Here is a 26699-nt window from a genome sequence, read left to right on the forward strand (position 1 = left end):
TGGACAATGAACTTGTGCAACAGAGTTTACGTCTCTTTAAAAAGAAAATGGCTTCCAGCCTGTCCAGTGGACAGGAGAAGACTGATTCAGCCCAACAGCTTGGCACACTGGCAGAGCTGAGTGTCTCCTGATCGCAAGTAGGTATCGCTGCAGCCCGGAGACCTCCAAATGGGAGGAGCTTTTGCCGCAAGTGGGCTGGACTTCACGGAGAGCTCCAAGTGGGAGGAACTTTTGCCGCGAGTGGGCGGGACTTTACAAATGGGCGGGGTTTAAGCGGAAATTTCACATTGCGTCATTGCCGGGGTGCGCGCGAATGAGAATGGCATAAAGTAGCAGTAATGGAAAACAGATTTATTGTTTTTCATTGTAGTTTAAATTTTATTAACAAGAGGTTATATAATTTTGTGACACCTGCAAACATTCAAGTAGCCTATATTAAATTATATTAATTTTAGAATTCTATCAGTATGGAGAAAGTGAATGAGTAATTTAGAGCAATAAAATGTTTACTGTATGTTAATGTTTTTCTTTAATGCAAGTTGAAATCTGAGGGAGAATTATATTGTTTAAATTGTTACAACCCCCTTGGCTCTAGGTGAAAAAACATTACAAAAGGCCACACGTGGAAATCAATTTTGCAAATAGACATTTAATTTAAAAAAAAAGGAAAAAAAAAAATCTAAATAGCTACACAAGAATTAATAATAATAAAAAAACATTCCAAGACTTAAGAGGAAAATATTATTGGTACCAAAGTCCAATTTAAGACACTCTTTTCCCCATCTCCTTTTTATCACCAACTCAAATCACAGGTAATGCTCCACACCATTAAAAATTCAAGTTTTATTTGTTATATGACATGCAAAAAGCAGTGAAATGTAGGTCTGGCATACTCTTTTTAGACCGTGCAAAAAAAAAAAAAAAAAATAATAATAATAATACAAATAATGAAACAACAGGAAAAGAAAATACAAAGTTTTTTTTTTGGAGATAATTAAATACAAATAATGAAATATACACAATATACTGTATTAAACTACTATACAGATGATTTGTAGAGATGCTACACAGAAACTGCTACACAGATGATGTGCAGAGATGTAAACAATGTGCAGTGAGGAGGAGTTGCATAGTTAGGTTGTCAAAAAAGTGCAGTGTACAGAGAGTTATTATGTAGCCCTAAACAAACAGTCTATAAAGTGCAGTGTGTTAATGTCCATGTTTAGTAGTCTGATAACATGAGGGAAGAAACTTCTCCTGAGCCTCTCCTTCTTTGCCATCAGACTGCAGAAGCGTCTGCCTGACTGTAGCAGATGACACATTGGATTCCCAGGGTGGGTAAGGTCTTTAAGGATCTTAACAGTCCTAGATTTACATCTTCTGGTGTGGATGTCTTGCAGAGAGGGGAGAGATGTTTTGGACATGTGCTCAGCAACTCTTTGCAGGGCATTTGAAGGTATTGAAGCTGCTCACTCTCTCCACTGGGGTCCCGTTAATGATGATTGGGGTAGATCCGCTGCTGCCTCAAATAGAAAAGAGTTATTGTAAAATATTATTACAATTTACAATATGACTGTTTCTACTGCATTTCTGAACAAATAAATGAAGGTCTGGTGAGCATCAGACTTCAAAACCATTACAAAATCTGTCCAACCCCAAACAGTCCTGTAGAACAGATATTTAAGGAACCTGAGGTTTTAACCTGCTTGATTTTTAATCAGCATTTTATCAGCAATTTAACACTTTGCTGCTGCTTTCACTCCAAGGCAATGGATTATATTTTTACTGGAATGAAGTGTCATTAGTCACTAAACATTCAGTCCAATGACATCCTAAAATAATTCACTGTTGACAAGTTAACATTAACTAAAGTACAATGCACATTTATGCGAGACATATACAGAATGTAATGTCATTTACATTCCATCATTTGTCATTTAGGACATTCTCTGACCATACCCCTGGAACAATTTTAGGGACAAGCACTGTTGCAAATGTCCACCTTTAATGTATGAACATAATTTATCCACACAGTGTGCATTAACCCCATGACATTAAATAAACCAATCAAAAGGCTCTGGAGGCTTGTACAGCCCACTTGGTGCTGAAGTCCCACCCATTTGGAGCTGACCCGCCCATTTGGAGCTGGCTCCGACCTCCGTTTATACCTATCTCCCTGATTGTGCTCAGTGGGTACAGTCTGAAAGTACTGATCTCAGATCACCCTCAACTCAATTATTTTCACACAATGAAACTGTTTAAGTCGGTGCTGATGGAGGATTGCTGTCCTAAACCTCAGAAGAACCACAGAACCATAGAGACTGGACATACTAGCCTGTGGAGATTTCACAACCTTGAACTTTGAATCAGAAGTATGATAGGTAACACTTTAGAATAAGGTTCCATTAGTTAATGTTAGTTAATGTATTAATTAACATGAACAAACAATGAATAATACATTTATTACTGTATTTATTCATCTTCGTTAATGTTAGTTAATGAAAATACAGTTATTCATTGTTAGTTCATGGTAATTCACAGTGCATTAACTAATGTTAACAAGCACAACTTTTGATTTAAATAATGCATTAGTAAATGTTGAAATTAACATGAACTAAGACTTATAAATGCTGTAGAAGGATTGTTCTTGCTTAGTTCATGTTAACGAAAGTAGTTAACTAACATTAACTAATGGAACCTTATTCTAAAGTGTTACCGTGTGATAATGTACTGCATAAGAACTTTGTCTTCCAGTATACACAACAGAGCTGGTTGCAATTTTGTTGGCCTTGGAATGGGTAGAGGGAAAATAGTTAAATAACTATTTATATAAGTGATTATATCTGATAGTTATTCAGCTTTAGAAAGCATAAAAAATGGGAAATCTATAATAGATTATATAATTCATAACATTTTTATGGTTTTGCAAAAGTTAAATGCAAAGGATTTAAAAATCAGGTTTCTCTGGGTACCTGCACATGTTGGAGTGAAAGGGAATGAGGAGGTTGATAAACTTGCAAAACAAAAACTGAAACACAATAGAATATTACAAGTTCCATATAGTAAATCTGAAGCTAAAACATTCATTAAAGCATATGCAAGATCAAAATGGCAGGAGTATTGGGTGGATGAAGATAAAGGAAGGCATTTATATAATATATAACCAGAAGTGGATATAGGAAGGACAGAGTGTAGGAGTAGAAAAGAAGAAAGTATAATTACACGGTTAAGAATAGGACACACTGGGCTCAATTCTTCATTGAACATAATAGGAAAACATCCAACAGGGAACTGCCAATATTGCAGTCATTTAGAAACTGTAGAGCATATTTTATTTCAGTGCACAAAGTACAGCCAAGAAAGAAACCAGCTTTTTCAGTCTCTCAGAAGTGTCAATCAGAATAATTTTACAATGCAAGGTTTATTAGGGAAAGCATCCAGTAACATTCATCAATTTGTTTTTAAGTTTCTTAGAGACACCGATTTAGCCAGTAGGATTAATTTTTTTTTTTTTTTTTTTTTAAGATCCAATATCTCCTGATTCACACTCCAGCCCAGTCGGTGGCGGTAAATGCACCAAAAGTTGATTTGCCATCCGCCATAAAAAGTTAAAAGAAGAAGAAGAAGAAGATTCACACTCCAGCCCAGTCGGTGGCGGTAATGCACCGTTAAGCTGGTCTGCCAACCGCCATAAAAAAACTAAAGAAGAAGAAGAAGCAGCAGCTCCGAAAGCGCGTAGATAGCACCAATGTCTGAATTCTGACATGCACATCTACATTTCACGCATGTAAATACTTCTACCGAATCCTGAACTAGTCGGTCGAGGAAGAATGGCCGTTTTCCACGGTGTCCGTGTTGTATTTGTGTTGTTTGTGTGCGGGTCGCTGAGGGACGCGTTAAGTTTCTACCTCCCTGGTTTGGACCCTGTGAGCTTCTGCGAGACAGAAGAAAAGGACGACGTTCCAGACTGCAAGGTAAATATTCACATAAATAAGCGTAATAAGTGATTTTCATTAAACTGTTTCAGATTTGCAGTGTTTCTCTGTAGTGGGGTGTCTGCTGTGTGATGCTGGTGTTACGGTTTAACTTTTTTTTTTTTTTTTTTTTTTTTTTTTTTTTTTTATTGCAGCTCACAGTTCACAAAAAGTATACAAAAAATATAAATCAACAACATAAAAATGAACAATAATAACAAAAAATAAATTATACAAATAAAACAGCAGGGGGATTAAAACAATACAAACAAAAAATATAGTAAAATCGAGGTTTACATAGCATTAAAAATAGGAAAGGAGTTACAGACAGATAAGGTTTTAGAAGCTTTTTTGTTTTTTGATAACTGGATTAATAAAAGATATTGCTCAAATTCTTTTATAAAGACAAGAAAAAGAGGTCTTGAATTTGAATATTTGCATCTGTGGATGTGGAATTTTGCAAGAAGCAAAATCAGATTTATCACATAAAACTGTTTCCTTTTAGACTGTTCATACTCAAAAAAACCCAATACAACATTCTTCCAGAAAAGAGTGCATTCATTATAAATGTTACTCCTAATGAAGCTTAAAACTTCTTGCCAAAATTTCTTTGTAAATGAACAGTACCAAAATAGATGAACAACAGTTTCAACAGAGTCATCACAAAAAGAGCAGTTAGAGGAAATATCACTTTTGAATTTTTTCATATAATGCTTTGCTGGATAGAACTTATGAATTATTTTGTAGGAAATCTCCTTTATTTTGTTAGTTAGTAGATACGTATGAGGAAGCAACCACACTTTCTTCCAGCAAATATCACCCATTGCATTATTCCAATACGCAGTTACAGCTGGTAGAGTAACAATATTCTGCTGAAATATTGAACGAATTATCCTATTATTATTTTTGCATGGAGCGGCAAAACATAATCTACCAATAAAGGTATCAACCAAATTAAGAGAGACCTGAGACAGAGAGTGAGTACCTCTCAGTAAAGCAATAACACCTGATGGTATAGAGTCCATAACTATGGAAAATTCTCTTGGAGAAACAGGAAATTGAAAGTAATCTAAAAACTCTTTATATGACAATAACAACCCTTGAGAGTTCATCAACTGACTGATCAACAGTATGTTTTTATCAAACCAACTCTGAAAAAATATGGACTTATTCTTGTATAAAACATTACAGTTATTCCAAATGAAAGATCTATGAGGTGAAAAGTTGTGCTTGAATATTAGTGACCAAGCCAAGAGAACTTGCCTATGAAAATCAGATAATGCAGCTGGTAGTTTATCGATTTTATAGTTACACATTAGAAGAAATTCAAGACCACCAAACTGAGAGAAAATATAATTGGAAATGAAGTTCCATATAGATCCTGGCTTCTTTCTAAATTGTTTAAGCCAATTAATCTTGAGGGTGTAACTTAAAGTACAGAAATCCAAAAAATTAAGACCCCCTTTATCATATGTGTTCATCACAACAGATTTCCTTATATAGTGTATTGATCGCTTCCATACAAAATTAAAGAGGAGCTTGTCAACACGAGTACCTAATTTTGGGTCCATAGGAACAGACTGAGCAACATAAATAAGCCTTGAAAGACCTTCAGCTTTTGTGAGAAGTACCCTACCTTTTAAGGACAGGTCCCTTTGTAGCCATTGGTTAAATCTTTTCTCTGTTTTATCAATAAGAGGTTGGTAATTAAGATTACATCTTTCTTTTGGATCCTTAGTAATTAAAACACCTAGATAACAAATTCTTTCTTTTACTGGGATATTCTGGACAGATGATTCATTACAGTCTTTAATAGCAAAAAGTTCACATTTCTTAATATTTAAGTATAAACCTGAGGCTTTAGAGAATGAATCAATAATATTTATTGCAAGTGAAATCTGACTTTCATCTTTAAGAAAAAGGGTTGTGTCATCAGCGAGCTGGCTGATAATGACCTGTCTTTCAGCAATAGTCACCCCTTTTAAACTGCTGGCTTTTATATGAGAACAAAGAATCTGAGCAGCAAGAAGAAAAAGGTAGGGGGAAATAGGACATCCCTGCCGAATGCCCCTCAGTAATTCAAAACGACGAGTTGTTCCATTTTTTAAAATAACTGAACTACTACCGTTCATATATAAAGTTTTAATGGCACTACAAAAAAATGTTCCAAAGCCAAACTTTTCAAGACACTGAAAAATAAAATGATGTTCCAGTGTGTCGAACGCTTTGTAGAAATCCAGAAATAGAAGAAAGCTATCATCACTAATCATATTAGAGTAATCTATAATATCAAGAACTAAACGTATATTATTTGAAATGTGTCTATTGTTAAGAAAACCAGATTGCGTCTCATCTATTATAGAATTTAAAACATTTTTAATTCTTTTAGACAGTATAATAGCCAGAATTTTATAATCGTTATTTAATAAACTTATTGGGCGCCAGTTTTCAATCAGAAGTAAGTCTTTTTTTGGTTTAGGTATGAGGTTTATTATTCCTTGAGATAGACTAGGAGGGAGTTCATGATTATTGATACTCTCAGTAAAGACATTTAAAAGAAAAGGGGCAAGAATATCTGAGAATTGTTTATAAAATTCTGATGCAATGCCATCACAGCCAGGTGATTTGTTACATTTAAGAAGTTTGATAGCATCTATTACTTCATCTAAAACCAGATTTTTATCACAGCATTCTTTCTCCAGATCACTAATTGTATTAGTATTTTTAAGAGAGTTAAGAAGAGACGTAGCAGAATCAGAACAATAGTTAGATCTATAAAGATTGGCATAAAAATTATAGCAAAAAAGAGAGATAGCTTTTGGGTCATTAGTAACAGTACCATTAATATTAAGGTGGTGAATTGTATTACGTTTACCTCGCTGTCTTTCAAGGTTAAAGAAGTAGGAGGAGTTTTGTTCCCCCTGTTCTAACCATTTAATTCTAGACCTGACAAATGCACCTTCTGTTTTACGTTTGTATATCTCATCCAATTTATTCTGTAAATCACTTAGTTTAATTTTTTCCTCAGGTAAAAGTCTATCAGGCGAAACCATAGAAAGACAGGTAATATCAGAAACAACTTGTTCCTCCAAAATTCTGTTAAGCTTAGAAAGAAAACTCCCATAAGACCTTAAATATTTACCAACTTCATATTTTAGAAGTTCCCAATACCTACTGAAAGAACCTTCCTTTTGTGCCAGATCCCAGTGAAAGGAAATTAATTTTTTAAGTTCCGATTTAACTGCCTCATGCCTTAGATGAGAAATATTCATCTTCCAAAAAGAAGTACGGCATGGAGTTAGAAAAGAAGAAGATCTAATATTTATAGAAATTGCCTTGTGATCTGTTAAGGGAGTAATTATTATGTTTACTGACATATTCTCTATTAAAATGCTCCTAGAAACCAAAAAGAAATCTATGCGGGACTGCCTTGTGCCGTTTTTGTTACTCCAAGTGTAAGAGCACTTATTAGGATATAATTCCCTCCATGCATCAATCAGATTATATTTTTGCATAAAAGTCTTCAAAGTAACACTGGACGAACATGGCTGCTTTGGGGGCCATCTATCAACCAAGTCATTTATAGTAATATTAAAATCCCCACCAATCAATAAAAATGCCTGTGGGTGTTTACGAAACCAGAGTAGAATTCTTTCCTCTAAAGATTCAAAAAGTTTAGTGTTTTCAGTGTTAAGGTTATATCCATAAATGTTAACCAAAATAAATACTGAATTATTCCAACTTAAAAGTAAACAAAGAAAGTGCCCAAAGTGATCTGAAAAAACCTCCAGAACATTTCCAGAAAAAGTGTTCTTTAACGTAGCGACCCCTGCAGACCTCTCAGAGCCATGAGCAAACCATAAGTCATTATTCCATTGCGACCTCCAGAATTTCACATCATTACCTACAGAATGTGTTTCTTGAAAGAAAACAAAATCAGTTTTGAACTGTTTTGCGAATAAAAATAAAGCTTTCCTTTTAACATTTTCTCTTAATCCCCTAGTATTAAGTGAAACTACAGACAACGACATATAACAAAATAACACAAAAAATATGGAACAGATTAGAGTGTAAAGTGTAAACGAGAACGATGCACGTAGTTTGCCCGAGCCACATCACGTGAAACAGTAAAGTTCGAGCCCACACAAGTTCTTTGGATAGATCGTGTTGTAAACTCAAAAAGATGCAACCAGCAGCTTAAAACTGCAGTAACAGTTTGAACAGTCTGGAATCTAAATCACTAAATACGAAAGAAAAAACAAAATGAGGAAAAAACCCAGAGAACGAGCACCTGCTCTGGAAAAGAAAAATAGCAACATCCAGAGAGATTCATAACTTGATTTCACCTTCTCCCTGAATAAATGCTCGAGCTCCGGCGAAGAAAGCCGTTTTCCCCGCATCCCGCGCCTGCTTCACGAACGGCCAGAGCTTGGAGCGCCTCTCTCGATCACCTTTAGAGAAGTCCTCCTTGAAGAGAAATCCATTAGATTTGAGATATGTAGAGGTCTTAGCTCGCTTCCACACTTCATTTCTCAGCATACGTGAAGTGAACTGAAGGATGATAGGCCGTGGACGGGAATCGGTTGTGCTTTTTTGACCCAGCCGATGTGCGATATCAATTACTTCGGACAGCCGCGATGACTCTTCTGGCAAGATGGATTGACATATCTTTATGGTCTGCAAACGCACGTTTTCATCCTTATTCTCCGGGACACCGTACAATCTCAAGTTCCACCGTCTCGAATATGATTCAAACTCATCCATCCTCCGTTCAAGTATTTTGACGGGCTGTTCCAGTTCTAACACACGGCTCTCCACTTTACATATCTTGACTTCGATCTCTTTGATATCGGCAAAAGCAATGTCAATCTTTTTGTTCAGCTCATCAATTCTCTCTGTGTTGCCGCTCACCAATTTTTCGATGCTATCAGATCTTTCGTTGATAAGTCGAGACAACGTGCCAATGATGTCAGAATCAGAATCCTTAACGGATTTAGTAGTTTTCTTTTTTGCCGCAGGTTCACTCGGGGTTACCGGTAATGCTGGGAATTCCTTCTCATCCAATATCATCATTTCCAAATCTCTTCCTTCAGTACAACACTGACTGTAATCGTGATCACTGTTAACCCTCTGGAGTCTAAGGGTATTTTTGGGGCCTTGAGAAGTTTTGTCATGCCCTGACATTTGTGTTTTTTTCAGTTTCTTATAAATATCTAAATGGGTAAAGTCTAATATCACTGTAATCAGCACAAACTGGGCTATAATAATATGTGAAATGCATGCATGTACATGATTGTATTTTTGAGAAAAAAAATGTTATGCATGGTTAGTGAAAAACTAAAAATGTTAAATCACTTGAATAAGGCAATAAAACACATACATAAAATTGGTTGCCGGAAAAGTTGAGAACTGGAGCTTGTAGCCTAGAATTTTTCTTTCTGAATGATGTGAAAATCATCTTGTTTACTCACTCACAGAAAACAATATATTGATTTAAATTTTCTAAAACACTTTTTGTTGGTAAAAGTCATATGCGAGTAGGCGTAAACTATCATGAATATCATTGTGATTTACACCTGAGAAGACAAAGGCCTGCATAATGAGCTGCATAATGAGCCTCCCATTCAACTGTGCCACTGTGAGGGAGGACTTACAAGAAAGAGAACAAAATAAAAGTATATAATTTTATGTTTGTAGTTTATTAAGAATATATTTAATTATCCCACAACATAATTTAATATCCACTTGGGGGAGCAGTTAAACAGTTTATTAGGGACAATCAAAGCTGACTTTCAAATTTTTTGGCATCCTTTCTCTAGTCACACAATCCTTCAGAAATCGTTTTAACAATCTTATTTTCTACCAAATAAACCCCATTTATTATCATCATCATCATCATTATTATTATTATTATTATTAATGTTGAAAAGAGCTGATAATATTTTTTTAGGGGGAATAAATCGAAAGAACTGCATTGTTTTTACATTTGTTAGAGTTATCTCTATTTGTCACATTTATATTATTTACATCAAGCTTTTGAATGGTATAGTATTGTATATTGTTATTGAAACTTCATAATGTTTCACTTGATTATACATTTAGTCAGGAATTATAGTTTGGAAAAAGTATTTGGAAAAAGTCTAACTAGTAAAATGTTTACACGTTATGTGAAAACTAGTACAAATAAATAAAAAGAGACTTACTCATGTTTATGATCTCTGCTGAATAAAGTGCTTCATTCTTTTTTCTGAGGAAATCCATTTCTCAAATCCTCAACCACATCACATCTTTTTGGGGTGAATTATGTCTTAGTCCTCTCATCGCGAAGCAAACAGTAAAATAAAATAAAAACTTGAAGAATAGTCTGGCTGCTTTTTCTTCTGTGTGGGCGTATTCAAGCCGCGCGCTTCAGTTTGAATCTGAATAGCGCGTTCAGCGCAGGGGCGTGGTCACATTAGATATAATGAGCGGAGATATGAAAAACAGACATTGCGTTGTTTTCATATGGATTACTTTATCTCAGAATATTTGTTTTCGGCAGCCCTTGTTTAGTTTAAAAGTAGACATTCCAGGCTTTCTATAGATATCTCTCTCATGTCTCTTCGTTGAGTATTCACGGAGTTACAGTTCATTTTAATGAAATGTTTGTACATGACGATCAGCGGAGACAAAGACTGTAGACAGCGCACCTTGTTTGTTATCTTTATTTTATAAGTGCACAAAGGTTTTTTGTTATTATGTCTGTATCCAAAAAAAACTAGACCCTTTACAGATTCGATTGATGTATTGCTCTTATCTGTACGATTAAAACTGAGAGTGTAATTTAAGTTCTTTTCGGGGTTATCAGGTGAAAATGACTCAAAACGCATATATGCGTTAATCGACTCGAAAGGGTTAAGTAGCACTTTATCAGCAGACATGTCGTTCAACACAGCATTCAGATTTCGATTTCTTTTCCTTTCAGCCATTCCCAAGTGATATAAAGATCACTATAAAAGATGGAATAGAATTTTAAACTAATTGGGCTTACTTATTTAACTTTCGTGATGAAGAGCTCGGTAAACGCGTCATTTCACGCGGCCATCTTGGCAGCTCCCTCGTGTTACGGTTTAACTGGTTACTGTGTTATCTGGTCTTGTGACCAACTTCCTGTTTAGGTCTCCGCTGCAGATGTGCTGGAACGACGGCAGCAGATTCGCCGATTCTGAAAGCACAAACTGACGTGATATTAAGTGTCTAATAAACTCAGACTTGCTCATCGCATGATTTTGATATTCTTGAAGATATAAGTTATTGGTATGATCGCCCGTAGCAGCCGAAGTAAGTAGGATTAACAAAAAACAAATAAAGTAAATATGTGTTGGCACGGGTTCGAACACGCGCTAAAAGATGACGCGCCGCGATACGACACTCACTAATCACCGAGCCACCGATCTTCACATTAGCAACTCCAGATCTCTGGATTCAGCACAGGGCTGAATCAAGGAACTGTGACCTGTTAACTTGTGACCTCTGTTTGCAAGCCAAAATCCAATTTTACTGTTGCTATAAGTTAACAATTCCAGCCAAAGCGCTTCTAAAGCTACTCAATGATTTGATACGATCTGAAAAATTACTCATCGTCAAAAATTACGAATCCCATTAATGTAAACATGCATAACAACAGCCCAAAGTTTAAGTAGCTTAAGCCGCGTTTCCACCGCAGGAACTTTACCCAGGAACTAGGGACTTGGTCCGGTACTTGGTGTGTTTCCACCGCAGGAACCAGGAACTAAATAAAAGTTCCGGGTAAAAAAATGCACCCCAGAAAGTCCCTGCTGGCGAGGTGGTACTTTTTTAAAGTTCCGGAACTTTCGGGGGCGGGACTTTGGCGCTAAACATGCTGATTGGTTGAGTTCACGCAGCATTGGTTGAGTTCAACCACCATTTATTCGGATCAACATTTTCAAAATATTACTGTTATTGTGTCATGAAATGTAATTTTAAAAGTATTTCAGGCGAGAATGTAGTTGTTTAAAACTCAAATCTGTTGTTTATTTATAAAGACAGCGCCTATTTAAAAATGTGTTTCGCCGATCTCGTAGACGGTGAGCTCCACTCGATTAGCGGGAGCTCAGTCCTCATGTATCCGCCGAGAAGCAGCCTCTCCTGGGATAGACCTTCTGTGCCGCTGGCTCTGATGTGTCTTTAGTGGTTAAACATAAAATATAATTCAGCTGCGGGGTAAATCTAACAGGTTTTCTTTGGTCTGTATTCAATTTATCTATATGTTAAAATGAAAATAAAAAGGCAAGTCTATATAATATTTATTTCATTGTAATGGCTGTATATAACGTTACACTTATCCCTGAACTAAGTACATTTCTGCAGCTGTTATTATGTTTAAATGAAAATGAAAGGAGGCATTGGTATTTTATATCCTATTTCGTTTTATTGTAAATATACTGAGGGGAAAATTGCAGTAGCCAAAGCGATCTGAGTTCACGCAGCATTGGTTGAGTTCAACCACCATTTATTCGGATAATTTTCAAATATTACTGTTATTGTGTCATGAAATGTAATTTTAAAAGTATTTCAGGCGAGAATGTAGTTGTTTAAAACTCAAATCTGTTGTTTATTTATAAAGACAGCGCCTATTTAAAAATGTGTTTCGCCGATCTCGTAGACGGTGAGCTCCACTCGATCAGCGGGAGCTCAGTCCTCATGTATCCGCAGAGAGCAGCCTTACCTCGGCTAGACCTTCTGATATGTGCCGCTGGCTCTGATGTCTCTTTAGTGGTTAAACATAACATATAATTCAGCTGCGGGGTAAATCTAACAGGTTTTCTTTGGTCTGTATTCAATTTATCTATATGTTAAAATGAAAATAAAAAAGGCGAATTTATATAATATTTCGTTTCATTGTAATGGCTGCATACACATTTCCCTGAACTAAGTACATTTCTGCAGCTGTTATTATGTTTAAATGAAAATGAAAGGAGGCAGTGGTATTTTATATCCTATTTTGTGTTATTGTAAATATACTGAGGGGAAATTGCAGTAGCCAAAGCAATCTGAGTTCACGCAGCATTGGTTGAGTTCAAACACCATTTATTTGGATCATTTTCAAATATTACTGTTATTGTGTCATGAAATGTAATTTTAAAAGTATTTCAGGCGAGAATGTAGTTGTTTAAAACTCAAATCTGTGGTTTATTTATGAAGACAGCGCCTATTTAAAAATGTGTTTCGCCGATCTCTGAGACGGTGAGCTCCACTCGATCAGCGGGAGCTCAGTCCTCATGTATCCGCCGAGAAGCAGCCTCTCCTGGGATAGACCTTCTGATATGTGCCGCTGGCTCTGATGTGTCTTTAGTGGTTAAACATAACATATAATTCAGCTGCGGGGTAAATCTAACAGGTTTTCTTTGGTCTGTATTCAATTTATCTATATGTTAAAATGAAAATAAAAAAGGCGAATTTATATAATATTTCGTTTCTTTGTAATGGCTGTATACACATTTCCCTGAACTAAGTACATTTCTGCAGTTGTTATTATGCTTAAATGAAAACGAAAGGAGGCAGTGGTATTTGATATCATATTTCGTTTTATTGTAAATATACAGTAAGGAAAATTGCAGTAGCCAGGACGAGCAGACTGAAGTTATCAAGTACGCTGCTGTTTATAGATTTACCGGACTTGCGTCGTCGCGGACATCACACTCCCCAGAGGAATGCACAAAGTCTGAACCAACTACCGAGGATGCACGTCCAAAATCAGCGTACTTTTTTTTTTTTTAATCAGCGGTACTTTGTATTGAGAAACGCGCGCAGACCTACGTCACCAGTCTATTTGCCTAATCTACCCGGTACTTTACACCGCGGTGGAAACACAGAAAGCAACAGGTCTGGGGGGAAAAAAGTTCCTGGGAAAAAAAGTTCCTGGTACAAATGTTCCGGGTAATTTCGGTGGAAACGCGGCTTTAGTTCCATTGGTTAATTGGCAAAACACATTCTTACAGTTACAGGCTGCCCACCAGTGGCGTAACGAGCCAACACCGGGCCTTTAAGCAGGATTATAAAGGCGGGCCCCCCTACTACAACACGTGATGACGCTAAGCGCACCAAAAAAAAAAAAAAAAAAACTGCTGTTGTCGGTGCACCATAATAACACACTGTTACTGTTACTGTCACTGCTATATATACACATAGGCATAGGTCCAAATACATAAAAAAGATGCTCACTTACATTATAGCTGCATTTTCCGGGCTTTCCTCTGTGCGAAGTTGTCGATAATATCCTTAAGGTCCAGATTGCGTGCACGTGCATTCTCAATTGACAGTATGGCAAGCCCAGAGAGACGACTCTGTCCCATTGAGCTCCTGAGATAGCTTTTTATCAGTTTTAGTTTTGAAAAAGAACGCTCTGCAGTAGGGATGCACCGAGATGAAAATTCTTGGCCGAAACCGAAAAAGAGAAACCAAGGCCGAGAACCGAAACACCGAAAGAAATTATGCCAATTATTAGTATCATTGCATTTATTGCTATGACCGTGTACTAACTTTACTAAAATTAAGACATTGCAATTGCATAAATTAATATTAAAGTTTCAAAGATAATTACAATTACATAACTTAAAAACATAAAAATACATAATTACAAATGATGCAAATATTTATTAAGCACATTGCAACAATGCACAGTATAAAATAAAATTCAAACTTAAAATGTATCCCACTCATGTGTATATTTAATAATAATGTACAGGCCTACTGGCCTGCAGAAAGGTTTTAAAATGAACAGTTCTCATAAAAACAAAGTGCATTTAGGTGAAGTGCATTTGAAATATTTCTATGTCGGACTGGAAAGTGAATTACTTCTCCAGTTGGCAAGACTGTTATCACTTCTGGGGATGGGGACTTCAGACAGATAACCATCTAGCTGTTGAGCAGTTGAGCTTGTCATCTGCCTGACATTTGAGAAATATTTGAGAGAGTGTATTTAAATAGGGCCAGGGCATAAATAAACATTTTTATCAAATTAAAGCAGAAATCTAGCATAAATATAGCATAAATATGGCTACAAACTGATATTATGTATCTATATATGTTTGTGTGTGTGTGTGTGTATGTATGTGTATATATATAGTAGCCTAAGAACAAAATAGCCAACGTATTAGTATTATTTGAGGATCTGTCTCCTGCGCTTGGCGCTTCTCCGCCTCCACACGGGTTCTCCGCATCCAGCGCGGCCTGGATCATTTCTCGTGCGCGCTGCCTTATTTCCGCATCCAAGTAATGGTCTTTATAACGCGGATCAAGCACATTAGGGATGAAGTGCAGAGGATCCGACAAGATCTCAGTGAGACGTGTGCTAACAGACTCTATAAGACTGTACTTTTCTTTGTTTTTACTTCGTGGTCCGTCTTAATCTCTTTGTTAGGAGATGTTTTAGTGCTGCGAATAAAGGAATACGAAGAGAGAGAATGTTCTCACTGGTGTTAAGTGAATGTTGCGTGGAGCTCGTGGTCTGCGCTATTCAGGTGCACGTGCAGGTCTCGGTTTCTGTTTGCATCATCACAACATTTCGGCCGTGTTGTTTCGGTGATAAAAGTCTATCGGCCGAAAACCAAAAAGGCCATTTTCGGCCGAACATTTTCGGTGGCCGAAATTTCGGTGCATCCCTACTCTGCAGAGGCCACTGTCACTGGGATGGTCTGAAAAACCATGAAAGCAGTGCAAACCTCCCCGAAACTCGCAGTGATGCAGCTGTTCTCGACGATCAACATCTTTGTCAGCTGTTGCACTGTTTTCAATTGTGAAATACTGTCTTTCAAGCATGAACGGAATGATAACAATTGCATTGGGAAATCAGTAGTAATGCCATCTCTGTAAATCTCCACCAGCCTGTTTGCTTGCAAAAACAGTTCATCGTCTGTTGCAGTGCAAAGGGTCTCGGGCAGTAAAACTTGGAAATTGAATGACAATTCTACATAAATAGGTGAGAACTGATCTGTTTGTGTTTCTATAACGTTAGAAAATACAATGTAAAGTTTTATTCTATCAATTTTAATTGCAGTAATTTTTGGCAATAAAGCTTTTAAGCTTCTTATAATTATGATGACACAGGTTAGGATTAAATAAATAATACCTTTGCTACGACACCTGGGTCATCGTTAAAATGTATAGAACAAACACTTAAATTAGCACTGCCGTGACTGGGACGTCCGCAAAAAATAAACTGCATCCCTTTTTCCGTGACGTCAGGATTTTCGGCAGCGTATTCAAAGATGTTGTTTGTCCACAGCACATCTGCGTGGCATTGTAAATTTCCTGTACACAGACCCACTCGCTGTCCATCGACTGAACACTTGTGAGGCGCGCGGCGCGACAACGATCCGAAATGAGCGTAGTTGTCTTGTGCTGGAGGCGGTCATATGCAAATGGTTGGAATGTCACTTCGCACCGTGACGTCACTTCTTACCATGGATTAGAGGTCTTCACAGTGCACCCGAGACCCGTCGACCCCGGACCCGACCCGGGACCCGTACGGGTTCAGGTCTATATTTTAAATCATCAGCCGGGTCCGGGTCGGGTCCGAATCTATTACCTCGGGTCCCGGGTCTGTTTAACATTGTGTGTAATACCCGTGCGATCGCTGATCGGAGTCATCGGACTCGGAGAACATCCGGCCGTTATCAAAGACTGCTTGTGTTTTTTGTAACTTGCAACTTGTAAAATTAGGAAAAGAAAAGAGTGAGCCAAAAAAAGTGATCTCTCTCTCTCGCTTGCAGACTCAAGAGTTAATACAAGTGCACACACGGTAATGCTTGCAGACTCGACACACTCATGTTTAATATATTTCAAATCAGCAACACAATCTGAGGTGAACTGTCACATGAATGTTTTCTATTACGCTCAAATTGCGTTAAGGCATTTTAGGTTGATGAAGCTAGCACGCATGTGCAGTCATGTTTCTATGGCAAGCAGTGAGGGACACTTCGACCGCCAAACCCGTTTTACATTTTCTCCCATTTTTATAATATTATAAATGAACCGTTTAATCTTAAAGTTTTAGTGGTTCAGATTCAGACTCGATGCTGAGCAGAGAGCACAGACAGAGATCAGATGATAGTAAATAAATAATGTCAGCGGCCATGGCATTGCACGAGCGATCGTTATTATAGTTCAAAAGGCAAACAGTGTAAGTTATTATGCGAATTAACTCGAGTCAGAATGTACATGTGCACAGTAGCATTTGTCATCCGTCACCGTGACATCAAGTGGACTTTTGAAGCTGAAATAATGAGTGGATTCAGCTTGGACTTGGAATAACGAGAGGAATAACATGAATAACTTTCTTGACGGAGGATTGTAATGCATCACAGGCAGTCAGGTACAAGGAAGAGAGACCACGGCTCTTTAAATTAGGTAAGACAAAAAGCTGTGTTCTTCGCAACAGGTTTATTGACTTGTAATAGCAATTTAAGGTGGAAATTGTCAACGTCGGGTCCAGTCGGGTCTGTGTCTTCCCGGCGGGTTCGGGTCCAGATTTCAAGTAATATACGGGTCCGGGTCGGGTCCGGGTAGGCATTTCTCGGATCTACACGGGTCCGGGTCCAGCTTTTGAAATAATAGACGGGTCCGGGTCGGTTCGGTGTAGTACATTACGGGTCTCTGTCGGGTTCGGGCAAGAATTTTTGGATCCGTGAAGACCTCTACCATGGATCCAGAACAAGCTGTATTTAGAGCTTGATTAAATAAATGGCTCGTTAAAATTCTGTCATGAAGTTTTTTTTTTATAATGCTTTTTTGAATTGTGTAATGTAAACGTGTTGTTTAATATGATCTGTGTGTCTCTCTACGTGACACATGTAAACAAACAGGTCTTTATGTCCATATCCTCATGTGGGGGTCGGTCATTAATATACTCCATTAACAAGTGGGTTGTCAGATATACCTTATGTTTTTATAATAATAACAATAATTGTAGTAGCTATGACATTTTTGTTGGGGACTGTGGTTCACATGTTGTTGTTTTTCTAAAAGCCCTTTATTCTAATAATTTATAAAGATGTGTTGTGAAAAGATGCCCTCAAATGAGTAATTGCATGTCAGAAAAGTTTAAATGGAAATATTTAAACATTGCTGTAACCTTTGATGCTTCTCTTTTTGTCAGTCAACCATCGAGCTGTTTGTGAACAGGCTGGATTCTGTGGAGTCTGTTTTGCCCTATGAATACACCGCGTGAGTATGAATTATACTATGTGTAATGGTAGCCCATTTAATCGTTTGAATCTGTTTCCATCTAGTTTTATATCTTAGTTTTAATAATTTATTTAAAAACATTTTATTTTATTGCAGTTTTGGTAATTTGAGTACTTAGATTAAACTTATTTTTCTTAATTTATTACCCAAAGCAATGTTTTAATTGTGAGCTTTTCATCTAGTATAAACATATATTTAACCCTCTGGTTGTGTTCGGGTCACTTTGACCTGAACATTTTCTTTTTCCCAAAAATACTAGTTAATGTTTTTGCAGTGGACTTAAACTTACTGACTTTGTTTAAGTACTTCTCAGGGGGTTTAAGTTCTTCTCAGGGGGTTTACTCAAAAAATGATTGTAGAGATTTAGGAAGAGGTGCCATTATGCTTTTTCAACTTTATTTAGGGCCTGTTTACACTAGTGCATTTTCATTTTAAAACACAAAACTTTCGCTATGATTATCGTTTACACTACTCCGGCGTTTTCCACGTTCGAAAATGGAGACTTTTGAAAACAATGCTGACCCTGTTTTAGTTTGAAAACTCTGGGGTTGCGTTTCAGTGTAAACAGACCAAAATGGAGACTTTTAAAGGAACACTCCGAATTTTTGGGACTTTAGCTTATTCACAGTACCCCCCAGAGTTAGATAAGTCCATACTTACCTTTTTCATTTCTGGATTGGACTGTATGTAAATGGATACTGGTAGCATAGTAATCCCAATAAGCGACAAAATAATGCAAACATTTTCCTATTTACATGTTGTGATCTGTATAGTCACAGCGTGTACAAGGCTATATGAGACAGAGACCATTTTTAATCGTACAAATACTGGGAACTATATTCTCACTAGGCGTAGGAGCACAGCTAATGTTACTTGGGCGGAGTGATTAGCGCAGCACACGAGACGCCCTGTTGATAGTTCCGTAAACAAAACAAATGTGACTAACTAGCTAGACGTGACTCGTGATCATGGCTGACTTTGAGGAATTGTCAGACTCAGAGGAATTTTACTGTGTATCAAACCAAGATCCGGAACCATATATTTTTGAGCCAGAATACACAGACGAGGAGTTACAAACTTTGGAAGCTGTTAGACGAAGGGAGAATCAGGAGTAACACGGACTGGTGCTGTGTAAATGTGGAACATGCCAACCTATGCCGACAGAAACCGAGTGCCTTTGTTGTAATGAATGGGGCTGGGTATTGCCATCAATGTCAAGGCTTGATGACAATCTAAATATTTGCGTCACTGCCACGGAAGATTTCTCTGCCCTAATACACCTGCGGCATTTGTTGTTTTTTTCCCATTGTGACAAGATCAACTGGAAGAAACGCCCCATGCCGAGTGAACTTAATGGTCAGCTGTCCACCAAGTAAGTGATTTTGTTATAATGATCATTCATAGTTCAATTAAATTGTAGTATAGCCATTGCATACAGTGTGTCACAATAATAACAATAAAGGGGATACACGGAGCCCTTATTCACGTAATAGTGTCACTACTAAGGTTATATTACATTAGCATGGCACTGTTACAGTATGGCTAATGTTAGTCATAACGGAACACTTACTGCAGCAACAGGTGATCCAATTTGTCCTGTCTTTATTATCGATGGGATGGCTGTATTTTAAATTTACTATCTAGTAATTGCTGACTCTATTTCTCCAACTCTGAGCGAACTCTCTGCTCCTCACCACGGCGCGTCTCGTGTGCTAATCACTCCGTCCAAGTAGCCACTCCGCCCAAGTAACATTAGCTGTGCTCCTACAACTAGTGAGAATATAGTTCCCAGTATTTATACGATTAAAAATGATCTCTGTCTCATATAGCCTTGTTATTTGTACACGCTGTGACTATACAGATCACAACATGTAAATAGGAAAATGTTTGCATTATTTTGTCACTTATTGGGATTACTATGCTACCAGTATCCATTTACATCCAGTCTTTGTGCTAAGCTAGGCTAGCGGTGGGTGCGTCAAATAACACTTGCAGAACGCACAGAAATGAAAAAGGTATGTATGGACTTATCTAACTCTGGGGGGTACTGTGAATAAGCTAAAGTCCCAAAAAAGTTGGAGTGTTCCTTTAAAAACAATTGAATGGTTGCCCACATGATCTCTGCGTATCCTTGATGACCGTGTAACTGTATCATGTCTCTTTCGAGTATGTGGCTGTATTTGTTTTGGCATGACTCCCAATCGACATTTTCGGGTGCCTTGTAATCATTCATTTCTTTGAGTAACAATTCCACCTCATCATCTCTCCACACAAAGACGTCCTTGCTTTTCCTGCTCATCATGCTCACTGTTGAACCTGCCAGTGACTAGCAACCGACTTCTTCTTGTTTACACTGTTACGCGCATGCTCAGTGTGCTTGAATGGTCACGTGACATGCGTTTTTGGTTATGTAGTGTAGACGTAGATTGTTTCTGAAACGCAGCTGAAATGCCAGTGTAATGCCTGGTTGAGCTGCACTAGAGAAGGCACCGAGTGTTATCACTATGTCAGAGACGCTAGCTTTCCCAAGACAGATGAACTTAGAGTGGTTACAATCATCTGGGTTTAAATTGTGATCAAATAAATTTTTGTCACAATATTTACACACTCATAAGACATTCAATTATATGACATACTGTATGCTTTGCATTATTAATCTGCCTTACACTTACTGTGCTCAAGGTCCTGAGGGTGTTCTGTCTGAATTAACACAAGTACCCATATGGCAGCTTTCTTTTAATAAAATACATCCAAAACAGCGAATGTAAACATTTTTTGCTCAAGGAAACTTTGCTAGGCACTAGTAGGTAGCTTGCTTTAATTGGTGACTTCCAGCCAATTATCAGAGGTTTTCTGCTCACCGTGTATATTACAATTAAAGGGATAGTTCATCCAGTTTACTCAACCTTATGTTGTTCCAAACCTGTATGCATTTCTTTATTTAGCAGAACACAAAATGTGGGTAAACATATGGTTTTATTACCATTGACTTCCACTGTATGCAAAAAGGAATCCTGTTGCAATATTTCTCAAAATATATTCATTTATGTTCCACAGAAGAAGTAATTCAAATTTTGATTGAACTTGAAGTTCTGAATTCCTCTGAGGCATCAAAACAAAGATTTCTAGGCATATGTAAGGATGTTCTCACATACAAGTTTTTAAGATGCTACTCAAGCATCATTGCTGCAAACTGCACCTGTCTTATGTTGTTGTTGTTTTTTCAGTGATACAAAAACGCCTCTGTGGTCCATGCATGTTTGTTTTTTTTAAGTTTAATGTTTGGGTTAAATTAAAGTAACAATAAAATGTATTTGAAAACCTTTGCACTCTTTAAATGGCCACACACACACAGTTTAAAAATCTGTCATGTCACCTGATAAATTATTACCTTTTTGCTGAGCTTTTTGATTATGTCTGATTAATACTTGATTATTTGTATTCTTTCAGGTTTGATTTTTGTGCTGTTGAGTCCGAGAAGCGTCCATCTGAGAACTTGGGTCAGGTGCTGTTTGGAGAAAGAATTGAGCTGTCCCCGTATAAGGTATATTCAATCCCTTGGGAATGCATGAACTGACATAATGTGTATCTTGATGCAACACAGAGGTTGGACAAAATAATGTGAACACCCATTACTATAGGGGTTAATGGAGGGGGGGGGGGATCATGGAAGCTTTAGGAGCAGCATAAATACTTCTTTGGTGTTTTAAGAACAAACGTCTTTATGATTATGACTTTGTAGACAAAGTCATCAGTGAAGAAGAGTAGTCAGCGAAAGTGAATGATAGGGACCATCAACCAAACAAACCTCAGTATTTACTACAGACACCCTGTTTCCACAAAATCCAACTACAGAGAATTTATAAAGCTAACATACATGATAATGAAACTTTAATCACAGACACCAATGCTAAAATGTCAAAAAAAGAATGGTGTCATGATCATAAAACCTGGACAGTTGAAGCACCAAGACGAACCTCTGCCCAGGCCACGCAAATCACTTGAATATTATCCTCTACTCTGGGCAGTTTTGAAGAAAAGAGTGAGATACAAATTGCCTCATCAAACAGCTCTGAAATAACTGGCAGATGTTCGGATAGACAACATTCATCTGTACATTCAAAAGTTGTATAAATGTTTTTTATGAAGGTCTGGAGCTGTATTAAAGGCAAATGGTGCTAAAACAACTTAATAATGAATGTTTTTCTTCTAGTTTTCCTTCAAGAAGGATTTGGAGTGCCAGAGTGTCTGTCTTAAATCTTACAACACAGAAAAAGCTGAGGAAAAAGCCAAGCTGGACTTTCTCAAGAAGGGAATGCTCCTCAATTACCAACACCACTGGTGAGGCAGTCTCTCAGTCTCTCTCTTGGCTGTAACACAGCACTACAATCAAGCATAGCATCTCATCACTCACTTGACTCTCTCAGGATCGTCGATAATATGCCGGTGACCTGGTGTTACGATGTGGAGGACAATCAGAAGTTCTGTAATCCAGGGTTCCCCATTGGTTGCTATGTCACTGATACGGGACGGCCCAAAGATGCCTGCGTAGTCAGCGTGAGTGACGCTTACCAGCCTTTTCAAGGTCATACGAGGGTTCGGTTTAATGCAACTTGTTCAAGCAGTGGTCATTTTCATGCAGGCCGACTTCAATGACAAAGACACCTTCTACATCTTCAACCATGTGGACATCACCATTTTCTACCACGTGGTGGAGAACGAGGCGGCTGGTGCCAGACTGGTTGCAGCTAAATTAGAGCCCAAAAGGTATTTGAGGGTCTTTAATCAATTCTAATCGATAAAAAGGGTGCCATTTAGCTGATTAAGATTGAATTTAAAAAAAACAACAGTATATTTAAATATTTATTTGTCAAATTGAGCATATATTGGGTTTAAAATGTAAATATGGATTATGTTTCTTGTTTATTTTTAAAGCTATAAATGCACCAACCTGGAGAAACCAGACTGCAACGGACCTCCCATGAGTCTGAACAAAAAGTTTAAAGGAGAAGTCAAGATTCCCTACACTTACTCCGTCAAGTTTGTGGTTAGTGATTAAGATACTTACATATCAGCCTTAAAGGATTGGTTCATCTTAAAATGAAAATTCTGTACTCATTTACTCACCCAATTGTCGTTTGAAACCCATTAGATTTTTATTCATCTTTGGAACAGAAATGAAGATATTTGTATTAATCTCAATTTCTGTGATTTTTTTTTTTTTTTTATCTATTATCTTTTATGTATAGACAGTCAACATTTTCAAGCTTCGAAAACTACACTGTAAATGTAATCCATGAAAATCAAGCATTTAACAGAGCCTATCACTTTAGATTTTAATTTAGTTTTTTTGTTTTAATGTTTACAAATAAACAGCGAATAGCGCATCATTATAGAGCACGTAAGCATTTTTGTTCTCATGCATCAAGTTTGGGCCTCCATTTAACATATTTAATGTGCTCTGTGTACTGTATGCGTGTTATGTGTTGAATAAAAGGCTAAATTAAATCTGTTCATTTTAGAAAAAGATGTCGTTGCAAAGATTTGGATTAACTATTCAATTAATATGGATTTTTTAAAGATGTCTTTATAACATTTTAAAGCTTGAAAATGTTAATTTCTTACTGTGCATTCACACCGACGGCGCCGAGAGCGTCAAAGTGGCCGGAAGTCATTCATTTTCAATGTAAGCCGGAGTCGAGCAGTGGCGAGGAGCGGCGCGACACGACTTGGCCGTTGAAAGCGTCGAAGAGAGTTGTAATCAAGGCAACTTTATGGTAATGAGCTATGACGCGTAGAAGTCCGACGCTTGAGAGGATTCCAGAGAACGCAGCTCCGACCATTAGTTCCCAAGCTCAACAGAGGACAGGTTGATTATTGCTGTTTCGCGTTTGCAATAATCTATGATCAACAAGGTTGTTTGCATTGCGGCTGCTTTAAACACAAAATAAGCATTCGATCTACGTCAGAGCGTCTGAGCGCTCACAAATCTTTCTGCAGCGTCGTGAGCAGAGTTGCAAGAGCCATTTTTGACGCTCTCGACGCCGGCAGTGTGAACGCACAGTTAGGTTTCAATGTATGCACAAAAATGTTAAGAAAATATTAAGTGTAAAGTCACTTCCCCTTTAATTTTTTAGCACCTTATGCAATACAGATTGTGTCAATACAGCTTCACAGTGACTAACATGTAAATAGCAGAATCAGTTATGGAAACTCAGTTCAAAGTTCAGATTAAGACAGGAGTGTCATTAGTCAGCTTCAGTCAATTCAGATAGAACTCCACAAGGAATAATTTTTTTGTGATAACAATTTCTTCTTCTCTCAGATTACTAAGCGTAATGTCTGCAATATTTGCCCAATGGTTATTTATCCTGAAAATGTTTAAAAGGCCTTAATTTGTGTGAAGATCAACGAAAGACAAATTGGAAGTTGGGGGCGAGTAAATGACAGAATGCACATTTTGGGGTGAATTTATATTACTCTGAACTGATTCAAAGTGTCTTCCATTATTTATAGTAGTTTATATGGATATAACCTTTTTTATTCTTTACATCACTATTCCTCTTAATTTCAAAGTGAGAAGTGTTGTTCATACTGGCATCATGCCAGGTTTTCTGTAAAGCTGTGGTTTCCTGCAGGGTATCTGCCCATTATTGTCTAATAAATGTAATTTACTTTTGTGGAAAATACCATATTACATGAACTTCATCCAAAGCGAAAGCGTCATTGTTCATCCCATGCTAGATGCATGAAAAATTTAATTGTCATTACATTTAAAATTAGCTTTTCAAACGCTTTGCAATCTATACTTCATAACTATCTAAATATGTTAATTTGGGTTTATATTTATCTCACTATCAACCAAAGGGGCCTTTAGCCTGTAAGAGATTGTAGCTCCCTAGTGTAAAGTGATTTATTATATCAATATTTCTGCAGAGTTCTTGGTTTTTATGTATAACTGCTGGTTTGGTGTTTGCAGGAGGACAAACAGATTCGCTGGGCCTCTAGATGGGATTATATTCTTGAGTCTATGCCACACACCAACATTCAGTGGTTCAGGTGAAGGCACATATCACACACTACACGCATCCTATTGCCCTGTTCTAAAAGACACACTCAAAGTGGACATGCATTCATATAAACTCCTCCTTGGTGTGTACTATAGATGCATCCTTTGCAAAGCTCACATTGGTGTGGGCTTCAGAGCAAACTACTCACCAGTGTGACAGAATTATGACCCATGTGAATATATAATCTGTTTACCATAGCTTCTAACACTTTATGAGCTAGCGGTTCTATCTAGTGGCTGTCTGCAGAATACCCTCAGCCAGGGTCCAGAAGCACTTAAAGGGTTAGTTCGCCCAAAAATGTAATTATGTCATTAATAACTCACCCTTATGCTGTTCCAAACATGTAAGACCTCCTTTTATCTTCGGAACACAGTTTAAGATATTTTAGATTTAGTCTGAGAGCTCTCAGTCCCTCCATTGAAGCTGTGTGTACGGTATACTGTCCATGTCCAGAAAGGTAAGAAAAACATCATCAAAGTAGTCGATGTGACATCAGAGGGTCCGTTGGAATTGTTTGAAGCATCGAAAATACATTTTGGTCCAAAAATAGCAAAAACGACGACTTTATTCAGCATTGTCTTCTCTTCCGTGTCTGTGTGAGAGAGAGTTCAAATCAAAGCAGTCTGGATATCCGGTTCGCGAACGATTCATTCAGCTCCTCAGCATAAGGGTGAGTTATTAATGACATAATTTTCATTTTTGGGCGAACTAACCCTTTAACCAGTGGCAAATGCAAAAGTAAAAGAATTGCATGATGCTCATGGTCTGGTGTGTTCAGTGTCTTGGAATCTGCATTTGAAAACGCAACATGACAAACATCTTCCCAAATTAGAGAAATAATGAGAAGCATTTAAAAATCTGTTGTCAACTAAAGAGAAGCTTAAAGACCTCCCAGTGGTTTCCTGCCAAAATAAAACCTTTATATTTGACCATTTGAAAGTAGAAGTGTAATTAACAATTATTATTAGTCATTTTCCAGTTGTTCATGCTAACACGTTCTGTTTTCTGCCTCCAGTATCATGAACTCTTTGGTCATCGTACTCTTCCTCTCGGGGATGGTTGCTATGATCATTCTCCGAACACTCCATAAAGACATCGGCCGATACAACCAGATGGACTCTGTGGTGAGTTCAGCTCAGAAAGTGCATAATCCAGTTTGTTCTAAACATGTGACAAGCTTCATATTAAGGCCTTTAAAAACTGGTAAGACATAGTTTTAGGCACGATCAAGCCCCGGAAGTGACAGTGGAAACGCGACTGGCCCTGGCACGCACTAGCACGCCGGTCTTAGCTCGATAGTGGAAACACTGCTAATGATGTGGAGAGACAAGTGCGCACACACACACACACACTTTAGCATTCAGAGATATCTCTTTCTATATCCTATATTTGCCCCCCCCCCCCAATC

General features: G+C 37.6%; 1 protein-coding gene across 4 annotated transcripts in view; it reads left to right on the forward strand.

Annotated features, from left to right (window-relative positions):
• Positions 1 to 26699, forward strand: part of LOC128015549 (transmembrane 9 superfamily member 2) — an 88306-nt gene that overhangs the window by 50048 nt on the left and 11559 nt on the right. The window contains exons 1-9 of one of the 4 annotated variants that reach the window (XM_052599469.1): positions 3640 to 3974; positions 18133 to 18200; positions 21672 to 21765; positions 22435 to 22562; positions 22649 to 22778; positions 22864 to 22988; positions 23157 to 23268; positions 25201 to 25280; positions 26307 to 26415. The exons of 1 other annotated variant lie outside the window; for it this stretch is intronic. In XM_052599469.1, coding sequence (XP_052455429.1) covers positions 3831 to 3974; positions 18133 to 18200; positions 21672 to 21765; positions 22435 to 22562; positions 22649 to 22778; positions 22864 to 22988; positions 23157 to 23268; positions 25201 to 25280; positions 26307 to 26415 — 990 coding nt within the window. In that variant the 5' untranslated portion in view covers positions 3640 to 3830. Of the gene's footprint in view, positions 1 to 3639; positions 3975 to 18132; positions 18201 to 18279; positions 19594 to 21671; positions 21766 to 22434; positions 22563 to 22648; positions 22779 to 22863; positions 22989 to 23156; positions 23269 to 25200; positions 25281 to 26306; positions 26416 to 26699 lie in introns of those variants that run through there. 2 more of the 4 variants (XM_052599451.1, XM_052599459.1) reach the window with 2 other exon arrangements.

This window comes from Carassius gibelio, chromosome A1, assembly GCF_023724105.1.
Source record: "Carassius gibelio isolate Cgi1373 ecotype wild population from Czech Republic chromosome A1, carGib1.2-hapl.c, whole genome shotgun sequence".
Taxonomy (NCBI): domain Eukaryota; kingdom Metazoa; phylum Chordata; class Actinopteri; order Cypriniformes; family Cyprinidae; genus Carassius; species Carassius gibelio.